The following is an 11915-nucleotide window of genomic DNA, read 5'->3' on the forward strand; positions in this document are numbered from 1 at the left end:
CTATTTCTCTGCCAGTCAAGTATTTTTCCACACACAAACACAGCGCAAAAGCATTTTTCGGTTTTCGCAGAATAACGGAGGAGGAGAAAAAAGGAAGAAGAAAATTTACGGAAGAGAGGTTGTTGCATCTGATAAATGTTAGAACCTCGCTTGCTTGCTGAATTTGTTTATTTCTTTAAATTTTTATTTTCGGTCTTTTGATATTTAAAACTAGATTTGGAGCTTTGACTATTATTTAATTTTTGTTTTGTTTCTATTTGGATTTGGAACTTTGATTTTTCCAAGTTGCTGAATCGAGCTTTGCGAGAAAATGGAGGTTTGGTTCTCCACGGTGAAGCTTTGAAGGTCTGTTCTGTCACGCCACATCTGTAATTCACTTTACTATGATTTATTCTTAGCTAGCTTTTGTGTATGGAAAAGAATAATCATAAAAGGAAAAAGAAAATAATGAAGAGAAATTTTATTTTAGATTGTAATTCTGAATTTGTGATACTAAGACATAGAAGCTTTATTGCTATATCTGAATTTGTGTAATGTTTTATAGTTTTCTTTCATAGGATAGAAGATGCTTGTCAGATTTTTGGTGGTCCTTGTGTTGTTGTTGTTATTATTAATCTATTTATTAAAGAGAAAAAAAAGAAGAAGGTATTGTAGATTATGGTTTATGAAACTTGTGGTATGTTTTGTCTTGATGAATATGCCATTGACTGTTTGAATTTCTGAAGTCCCTGCTGATGTCTCCCTGTAAAATAATATGTGACCAGTCTCACTATGCATGCATGTCATGTCGGATTTCGTCTGCAGTTTCTGTAGGAATGGTAAGTGAGTTTAATTGTTATATTCGTTTCTCAGGGTATCGTATGAATGGAAAGTAAAACTTTGTGCTGAGTAAGGACTCAGAAGCTTTGAGGGTTCTTTGATGCAGGAACAGGTTGTCGTTCCATTTCATTAAATTTGCTTTGAAATTTTAGTTTTTGGGCTTTTGGTTTCTGTCTGGGGGCTGGAGTTTGGAGGTATGAATTTTTTAAACTTCTATGTTAACTTTCTTCCAAAGGACATTTATGTTTGTATAGTCAATTCAGGATTTTATTTTATATATTCTGTTAGCAGCTGCTGATACTACTGTTTGTGATATGTGTGATGTGTTTATACGTGTATTATTTTGTTTGAGCCTCTCTTGGGTGGAGTACCCCCAGGTATAGGGTATTCTGTCCTTCAGAATTGTGATGTTTGATAAAGTTTTGACTTGACTGATAACTATAGTTAATGTTTGCAGAAGTTGATAGTTGAAGTGCTTAGGATGTGGAGAATCCATGGGTGAATTGATGAGGGTATTGCATTTGTGTAATCCTGTTAATTCTTCACCCATGTTTTTTGAGTGTGGTTGATATAGGGTGGTCCAATGAGCAATAATGTTGGGAAAAGAGGTCTGGCAGAACAAAATCATAAGTTTTTTGACAATAAGAGGCTCAATAATGGAGTAGTTAATGGAGAGCTGGGTTCTGGGTCATCAAATGATGATAACACAAGATTTAACAGACAAACCAGGGATGGAAACAATGGGTTGCGGGGACAAATTCAAGTCCATGACAGCATGCAGATTTCGCAACAACCACCTCAAGGACCAGTTATATGCTGGGAGAGATTTCTCCCTATAAGATCCATAAAAGTTCTGCTGGTGGAAGATGATGATTCAACACGCCATGTTGTCCGAGCTCTTTTACGAAATTGTAGTTATGAAGGTATTAATGTTGTCTGTTCCTATTTCTGGTTAATCGTTCCTTGGCACTGGAGTGCATTTCTGTCCACTTGTAACTCCAACATGATCGAGACACAAAAACAACACAAACATGACTTTATTATCCAGTCCAATTTTACTAGGGGAAAAAAGTTGATAGTCTTTAGCTTTGTTTTGCCGAAGTCAGATGCTCAACTGCTAAGTATCAGCTCCTGAGAAAACAACTTATAGCTTAGAGTCTGTTAAGTATAGTTTCTGACATACAAGTCAGTAATCTTGTAACTCTTTTTTGGGTAGTTTCAATTCTTGTGCATTCTTTATAAATTTACTTTATTCTGGCAGTTGCATATTCTTGGCTTCGGACCCAGTGGGAAATTTCAGTATGGGTATCTAACCTCTGTGCTGATCTGTATTACATGTTTCCTTAGTGAACTGAGAGATAGTTATGGATATTATGTTGAAACTTGATAGCCTATACATAATGTACTTAGTTTCAAATTTAAAATGTGAGGATAATACTCCCTAGTTTCCAGTGCAAGGATTAGTTTCAATAAATTTTTTTGCATGTAAAAACTGTTAATAAATGGAAAGACTTAAGCCTTGGGGTGGTTTTCATAACATGTTTAACATTTTGGTCTTGATGTAAGCTTAGTTTTCTTTCTTTAAGGAAAAGTGCTTGAACAATGAAGGTGATAATTCTTAAAACGGTATTTTCTTTATCTATGGTATTTACAGTCACTGCTGTTTCCAATGGTCTTCAAGCATGGAAAATCCTAGAAGATCCAGGAAATCACATTGATCTTGTCCTTACAGAGGTAGCTATACCGATTTTATCTGGAATAGGTCTTTTGTGCAAGATCATGAACCACAAAACACTGAAAAATATTCCTGTGATTAGTAAGTCCCATTCCAAACTTATACTTTATATCAAAACTTAAGTATGTGTTTTCAGTAATTATTTTTCATCTGGTGTTTTGTTTTCCATTCACGTTGAAATGCAGTGATGTCATCTCAAGATTCTATGGGCATAGCGTTTAAGTGTTTGTCAAAAGGTGCAGTTGACTTTTTAGTGAAACCTATTCGGAGGAATGAACTTAGAAACCTCTGGCAGCACGTTTGGAGAAGATGCCACAGTGTGAGATGCTTTACATTTCTTTTATGTAGAGATTGATGTATCAAAAAAGCTGTAGATATATTGTCATGTAAAACCTATCTAATTTGCACATAATTCCAGTTTATATTATGGATCATATGTTGACGAGCTTGAATATCAAACTATTCTGCTCACCGTTTAATAATATCATGGTCAACTGATCTAAGGATTTACTAGACATATATTTATTCCTTTATAAAGAAGCAGTAATGAATTAACGTAGCTTACCGTATTTCTGTGGCAAGATAATTCATCTGTGGGTCTTTTCACTGATAACTTAGATATCAAAGTTTATTTGTCAAAATGATTGTCACTTCTAAACTTGGATTAACATGCTCCTCAGTCTAGTGGTAGTGGGAGCGAAAGTGGGACACATAACAGAAAATCTGCCAAGACAAGAAGTAACGATGCCTCAGAAAATAATACTGACAGCAGTGATGAGAATGATTGTGGAAGTAGAGGCTTGACTGTTCGAGATGGAAGTGACAATGGAAGTGGCACTCAGGTATTGGACAACTCTCATACTTAAATAGATGTGTTTTGAAAGAAAAAACTTTTCTATCTGAAGGTAAACCTATAGCAATATCCAGTCGGAAAAGAGGATAAGGTTTCGTACAAAGAAACCAAAAACAGGCTAAATACAAAAGATAAACCTTGCAAAAATGCATCCCGATCCATTTATATGTTATATGATAACATGCTCAAGCTCAATACCACAATTGAACTTATCCCTTTGTGTGCATGCCAATCCCTATGTGGTAATGTGCAATATACGCCATTATTTAGAGCATTTGGTTCTAGTGCAATTTATGCACCTTTATTGTTAATTTTTCAGATAAACAAGTTTTATGGGATAAAATTAAACATCTAGCCTCTATTTAGTGTAAAATCTCATTATTTTTTTAGAGGACTTTCCCACTCCGACATGTTGAGAGCCAAAATATACAATAAGAGAAAAGGAATTGAACTGGATAAATTCAATTGTAGTAAATTTTGGTGCCTGGGAAACGGGTTTAAAGTTTCTAGAGGAGTTGTATAGGTGTAGAAGGTCTGTAACTATGTACTATGACAGATCAAAATTATGGGATGTATTTGAGCAGGTTTAAAGTTTCAGCGGAAGGGCGGCAAGTTTTGTTTCAAATGTGTATGGGAGTGTTTTATTTGGTGGGGATGGTGGGAGAGGGTTGAGAGTGCCCCCCCTCTTGAAACATTGAGTTTTAGAGACCCACCAAATTTTGGGGGAAGGCCCCCCGGGGGGACACCATAGCTTTCACCCTTATTAAATGTACATATAAAAAAGTACACCCATAATATAAAAGGGTTAGTATTGGAGGAAAAAAAAACAATTATACTTTTTTTCCACTGTTACCTTCCCCAATAACTGACCATTGCATTCCATTATTGATGACTCTCTTCCACCCTTTTTTGAACTCCCGAACATAGCAAAGAGTCTAAATTGTTATTTTTGGTAGTTAACCTGAGTGATCAATAAAGAAGGCATGAATACAGGGTATCTTTCATTGATCAAGTCCATTAGCCATTACAACAAGCGTCATTGAACTGTCTTATTATCCATAACTTATCATTTCTTTGTCTAAAATCTATTGATTAATGCTCTAAATGTTGGAGGCACTAGGGATATGATGCCATGGTGCATGCTCTTAGGTGTTTCATAAGTTCCTCTAAAAATAAAATATTGAATTCCATAAGTGGATATAACATTTCATATTGATATGTCAATACGACTTCTTTGATGACTTGTCGGTGATTGTTCTAAAATGAATAAACAAGTAATATTTTTTCTAGGGATTCGTAAATTGTGAGTTCTTATTTAATGATTTAATTTTCATGTAATTACCCAAAAAATCATAGTAACACTCCTATTTTATGTAGAGTTCATGGACTAAGTGTCTAGTTCAAGTTGGCAGTTCTTATCCAGTTTCACCTCATAAACAATTGGTTGATGCCCCTGATAGCATGTGTGCCGAAGTGATGCATACAAAGCCTGAAAAAGCTAGTAGTAGGTGGATGCATGCAACAGAAAAAGAGTGCCATGAACTGGTTGACCATTTTGGTATGAATTGGTAGTATATATTTTATCACATATCTATCTAAATTTGCATACTTTACCCAAATAAACCTCTTGGTCACTTTACAGATAATGTTGCAATGGGTAAAGATTTAGCTATGGGAATAACTTTGAATGTGCAACTAGAGCATGCACCCAAGGAGTTGTCTAGCAATCCTTCGGGTAAAGGGATAGATATTATGTCTGATGTAGATGGTAAGCAACTCAACAAGGGACATATTAATGTCTGTGAAAAAGGACAACTGGATTTCAACAGCGATAAAAACAGGCCTCGGGAAAATCAGGCTATGAATGTTGTTGATGTTACTGATAGCAGCAGTCCACAGGCTGAAAGCAGAGACTTGAATACTCCAAATGGATTTTCTGGTTTCTCACAAACTAAAGCAAGTTGTTCCTTTAAACAGCATCCTTCCCTTGAACTGACTTTGAAAAGACTTGGAGAAGCAAGAGATGCTAAAATTGTCACAAGTGATGAATGCAATATTTTGAGACATTCAGATCTGTCGGCATTCTCAAAGTAAGAGGAAATCTTCTAGCATGATTACCTTATGACTCATGAGTATAAATATTTGCTGTATTATACTGGTTAGTACTTAATAATGTGTTTCTCTTTTTTCCTTTTGCAGATATAATACTGCTTCTTCTGCTAACCAGGTGATGTTTTGTGGTCCTTAAACAGCAGGAACCATATATATTTGAGAGAAATTAAGGGTGCATTTGGTTTGTGTTTTCATATTCTCTCTTCAAGGAGAGAAAACTGGTGGTGAAAACAGAAAACAGGATTTTATTGTTTTCATTGTTTTTTCTTTTTCCTTAACAAAATTTTGAAAACAGAAAACACTGAAAATGAAAACATAAAACAAACACATCCTAAGGTTTTTGTATTTCATATGCATATTTCTGCCCAATTTCCAGTCATCTTGTGGACTTATGTAGTTATTGCTATACTCCTTGATATGTGTCAGATATGATGTGCAATTATGTCTAACCAACAAGGAGCAGGATAGTAAAAGAATAACTAAATTATCATAATAGTTCTCACATACAGGATTAAGAAAGGATAAACATGCTGTGACTCTTAGTACTTAATAGTTGGTTGGCTAGTAAATGCCAGTAGGGTTGCTGGAGAATAGTGTCCAGCTCCAAACCTCTATCCTAGTGCGAACCTTATTTTATCTGTGCTTTTTATCAGGCTCAAACTGGAAATGTTGGAAGCTGTTCACCACTTGACAATAGCTTAGCTGCACCAAATGCAGAGACATTACACAACTTCCCATCTCATTCAAACAGCACTCCTCCAAATCAGCAGTCTAATGGGAGCAACAACACCAATGACATGGCCTCCACTAATGCATGTCTTGGGACCAAACCTGAAACTTTGGACAAAAAGCCAGAATCTGCAAGAGGGATTGGCTCTTTTAATTCTTCCGCATTGCAAACTGTGCAGCACAATAGTATCACTTCATCTCAAAAGAAAATTTCTGCCCAAGGAGAATATGCAGAAATTGTTAAAGGACAAGTGGAATGCTCTGAACAAGGATTACAACTCCAGCAAAATCACTATCAAATTCATCATTACAATCACATCGCTCACAAAGCTGCTCTAGATCTCCGGTCAGGTCACGATGATCCCTCGATGAAAGGCTCCTCCAAGGCTGCCCAGCAATGTGTATCATCAAATGTCTTTGGTGGGCCAGCAGAAAGTAATGCTGCAAATTTCGGCATAGATGGAAATGCTGCTGAGAGTGATCATGGGAGCAATGGACAGGATGCATGCAGTAACACCTTGACAGTTAGAACTATGAATGTGGAAAACGGTAATGTAGCAAGTGGGAGCAATGGAGGAGGTTGCAATGATAGGAAAAACATTGGGAATGGTGCAGATGAAGAAAGAATGGCATTGAGAGAGGCTGCCTTGACAAAATTTCGTCAGAAGAGAAAAGAAAGATGCTTTGAGAAGAAGGTGATTTATTCCTAATTACATTGTCCATAATATATCTGTTATATGCTGAAATCTTTGTAGCCTGCAGAATTTTTCAATTTGAGTATTAAGGATTTTTTTTCTGCGCTGCTCATCTTGTAATTCCTAGTTGGATTGATAGCTCATGGAAGTCCCACCAAGATGGAAGATGCTGTTAATAAGATCTACTTGTTTGAAAGAGTCTGATCCTATTATGATAATATCCTGTATGAAAATTTCGTATGCCTCGGTTATGTTTACCATTGACAAGCGCTGTTATCTGGCTTTTCACCTGGATTGGTGAAAACGTTTGGATTATGTAAATTTTCACTTGAGCAGATCCATTCTTATTGCCATGGATGTTATCTCTCTGTGGCCTAATGTTCTACTCTCCATTCTGCATATTTAAATTTCAGCTAATTTTTCAAATTCTTTCTGCCTTATTTACCCTGAAGATATCTTCCTAAAATTTATTTTCGTTGTAAGATATGCTTGTTCATGTTCAGGTCAATGACATGATCTCATTATTACTAGGTGCATACGTTTTATATGCTAACATAAATTTGACTTGTTTCAATGTTCTGGAATTTCCCTTTACTCTTTCCAGGTTCGATACCACAGCCGGAAAAAGCTAGCCGAACAGCGGCCACGAATCCGTGGACAATTTGTTCGACGGATAGCGTATGTTGCCACATTCTTGAATTAATTTAATCTTTTTCTCTTTTTTACGCATCTTTATGGAAGTGCTGGGCTAACTTCTGTCCATTCTTTTTCTCCCTTCAGGTCTGACCCCAAAGAAGAAAAAGATATACAAAGCCACAACATGGATTCAAGCGATGCTCTCCAATGACAACAGCTGAGCCCGCAAGATGCTTCTTATTAAAACTAGCCACTTACACGCTCAACTCCAAAGATTTTTGAAGGTTTGTGCTAGAAAAATCTGTGAGTAGGTCTACCTTTGTTGTGTGAGAGACACCGTTATTAATTTGAGACCTGAAGACATTGCTCTATATTTTATTTACTATGTCTGTGAAACTTGTAAAAACTCCAATGGACCCATGGAAGTGGTTGCCTTTGGACAGGTTAACCTCTGATGAAATAAATTTTATCATGTTAGCGTGCATTCTCTGTGGCTAACTGTTATTCTAGAGAGTAGAGACCCACTTCTGAGTTAGGTCTTGTGGAAGTGGAATTAGTTAAAGTTTAGTTATGGTGGTTGAAAACGAAATGGGAGAGGGTTTACCTTGCCATGTGTTCATGACTAGGAAGCGCGTGAGGTTCAGGGGAATGTCTCAATCATGTGCATGTGTGTGAATTACACGTAAGGCAAATGTGTCAAACCTCAAAAACCAAGTCCATTTCATGTCTCAAGTTTCAACCATGTTCACATTCATCCAAATGAAAGAAAATCTAACTCTTCTAGATTGTCTTCAAATGGCAAAACTCCTCTTTTAAATTTTTACTATTTTAAAAAAAAGCTGACACACAAACAAGTCAATAATAAATTATGTTATTCAGTGTTTGGTTTCATGTCCTCTGACTCTGACAGATAAGAGACAGAAATGTAAAATTTGGGGGTTTTTATTTTATTTTAAAGAGAGAAACACATATTAAAAAAAAAAAAAAGAATTGTCTTCGTTTGGAAATAGAGGTTCAATGATTAAATCGATTTTTTTTTTATATTACAATTGAACTGTTTCTTAAATATAAATCAGTTATTTTGTGAACCGTAATATGACACGTATAAGTCATTTAACTCATATTTTTACATAAAAATATCTTCAATATTTTTTTATTTGAATAGTCACTTTTTCGGTTTTTTATTTTAAATATATTTTTATTTTGAAAATACAAAGACTATCATAAAGACAATTCTAAGTTTTAGTCCATATTTTATTTTCTTTCAAACATTTGTTTTAAAAGATGGAACTAAACGATACCTATAGCTCCTAGCAAGGATTGTTTTAGTTTGAATCCCTGTATGTTCAATCATTTTCTTATGATACTCTGAAATGTCATGTCACCGCTCTCAATTTGCTGGTTGGAATGCAACAGAGAGGGTTCCTTCCTTCCTTCCTTTTTCCATTCTTCTCTGGATTGGATTCTAAAATTATTAAAAGCAAGTTGTTAGATCCAATTGGTTTCGTTGAAACATTAGGGACCACACTACAAACCAATGCTATTTTGCTTCATTAGCCGACCTAATGATGCCTACCTACCTACCTATATATGTTTGTAGCTCATCAACTTCCTTGGAGTTTAGCACTTGCTAGTCATAAATGATGTCTGAACTCTGAACCATAGCAGATTTATAGTAGTACATTCTCAGGGCACAAACATTCTTATTGGTTATTAAGCACTTGCCCATATTCCATGTACCTACGTCCATCGAAAGAGGGGCATCATCTCTTGTTGGGAATCCAGTTGCATTGCTATAATACCCCTACGGCCCTACATAGGGAATAAAACGGGTAAATTGGATCATTTTTTTTTTACCCTAAAAATAAAGTGTTCGAATTGACATGGTTATACTATGTTTAAGTAACATATTTAGGGTAAAACACTAAAATGTGTGATTCAAAGTGGGCTAGCTAGTAATAGAGGTACCTTCTTTCTTTCTTCTTTCTTTGACCCTAAACTAAACAAAGGTCCATACCCTCCATCGTGGAGCACATGCACTTTTTCATTGATTAGCCATATTGGCGCTACCATTAAAATGATGGTGGGTTGGAGAATCCCTTCACTAAATCGAGTACATAGCCAAAATACCATAGGACAAATAAAGTTCGTGCTTTGGCAACCCAAATAGGCACAGTTTCCACTTTCCACTTCTGCTTTTTGTGGGGTTTTAAAGAAAAAAAGTTGCTTAAAGAAACCACAACCTCAAGCTACGAATATCTAACCAAGTTAATTTTGGAAGAAATACTTGAATCAATGGAACTTCAATTCGTTTACAAAACGATATAATGGCAAGAAGTTTGTACAAAGTTTCAGGTTCAAATACTATTTCTACCAATGTAATTAAGATGTTATGAAGTACTTATGTATCTACCAATAATAATAATGAATTTGAAATCAAATAAAACAGTAAGTATGTTATATTAAAATCAAAAGGTCGTGTATTCAAATATTTTTTTTATAAATTATATATATGATGAAAGATGTTTTGAAAAAATGTATACCCAACTTTCGTCTATGTTTTCTTTATATATAATATAGATTTGTCATTTTAAAATGTTGATATATTTTTTTGCTAAGAACACGTAAATTAATAGAAGCGAATATTTCTCTCCATTTTCCATTCATATATCATATATCATATATGTGCTGTTAACCATTTGAAAATAGTACTCCATTTTCTTTACAGTTTGACATAAATAATTCTTAAATTTTCAGTGAGTTTAAGTGATTTTACATTTATTTTATAATAAATTCTCAAAATTCTAAGGTACGTAAACACTTTAGCAAAAACATCTGTTAAGAAGGTTTTCAACTGTGACAAAATCTAAAAGTTAAAATATCTAAGACAAACTCGGTTTATAAATAGTTTGAAAGTTAAAACTAGCAGAAAAAATTCAAGTACAGTTGTCTTTATTATATAAAGTTATTAATTGAAAATCATTAGATGATTTAGTTGTTATTTAACATCTTTCATTTATCAATTTCATATAATAAAAATAATTGCATGCGAGTATTTATCTTTGAAACTAATAATTCGAACATGCACTATAATGCTATGTAAATTAAATGAAGAGTCCTGGAATAATAAACATCTTCCCAAAAATGTAAACTAATTTTGGAGTTTACTAATGATCGAATTCTTGACTTTTTGGATCTAGAGCTCTAATACCATGTTATGATACCACTCATCCAAAAAACTTCAGCTAATGGCAAAAGATAACACTAATAATTATATCTTTAATACTTCTTAATCCTCCATTATACAAATTGTACAAATATTCCATTGGCTCCTCATACTTTTCCTTAAATGAAATTAAATTTGCTTTGTTCCACTAAGAGCTATAGTTGTAGTGAGGTGGAGACAGAGATATGGGCATATTCGTCATCAGCTTCCCTTGCATTGGCACAAATGGGATATGGATATCTCATAGGATCTCTGTTTTTTCAAAAGAATAATAAAGGTGGCTGGCTATATAGGCTTAGTGTGCTATAATAATACATTAATATTAAGTAATTTTCGAATACCCAAAAAAAAAAAAAATTAAGTAATTTTCTTCCTTAGTCAATTCGGTATCAATCAATGTTTACTTGAATAAAAGATTTGCTCCCCTATCAGCGTAAACTAAAAGGAACCTCTTGCGGACACATGTTCTAACAAAAAGCCATTTTTTAATAAGAAGAAAATGAATATAATTTTAATTTAGAGAAAACGATAAATAGGTCTCTGATTTTTTGTCTCGCGGACATTTTTGTCTCTGACCATTAAAAAATACTTTTAAATCCCTGACCTTCACAAAATTTGGACGGATCAGTCCCTCCGTCCAAATGCCTCCATCAAGGACTGATCCGTCCAAATGCCTCTGTCAGGGACTGGTCCGTTCAAATTTTGTGAATGTTAGGGACTTAAAAGTATTTTTCAATGGTTAGAGACAAAAATATTCGTAGAGTAAAAAGTTAGGGACCTATTTATCTTTTTCTCTTTAATTTATAATAATATATTATAAAAAAGAGCTTTGGATTTTTATTCAACCAACTAAGTATGTTTATTATAAAATTTAAAGATAAAAGAGTCGGTGGTTAAATTAAACACTGCCTCATGTGGCAATGTATTGCTTATACAGAAAAAAACATATTTAATTTGCTAACATGGTATAAATTTTACAAATTTTTATTATCAAACAATCAAATACATTATAATCACAAGGAAATTTAGGTTATGATAGTTAAAATTCTTGTATTTTAAAATGTAAAGATAACTGTTTGGATAATTAAATATGATATTGACCTCTTTTTT

At 34.3% G+C, this 11915-nt stretch overlaps 1 protein-coding gene across 1 annotated transcript; it reads left to right on the plus strand.

Annotated features, from left to right (window-relative positions):
- Positions 1-8063, plus strand: LOC107629161 (two-component response regulator-like PRR37). The gene is made up of 12 exons (XM_016331872.1): positions 1-137; positions 286-345; positions 853-1742; positions 2474-2635; positions 2740-2873; positions 3235-3396; positions 4785-4965; positions 5050-5497; positions 5607-5634; positions 6173-6943; positions 7548-7621; positions 7724-8063. Exons 3-12 carry the CDS (start codon positions 1403-1405, stop codon positions 7788-7790), a joined length of 2367 nt encoding a protein of 788 aa, XP_016187358.1. The 5' UTR covers positions 1-137; positions 286-345; positions 853-1402; the 3' UTR covers positions 7791-8063.

This window comes from Arachis ipaensis, chromosome B03, assembly GCF_000816755.2.
Source record: "Arachis ipaensis cultivar K30076 chromosome B03, Araip1.1, whole genome shotgun sequence".
In the NCBI taxonomy this organism is placed as follows: Eukaryota; Viridiplantae; Streptophyta; class Magnoliopsida; order Fabales; family Fabaceae; genus Arachis; species Arachis ipaensis.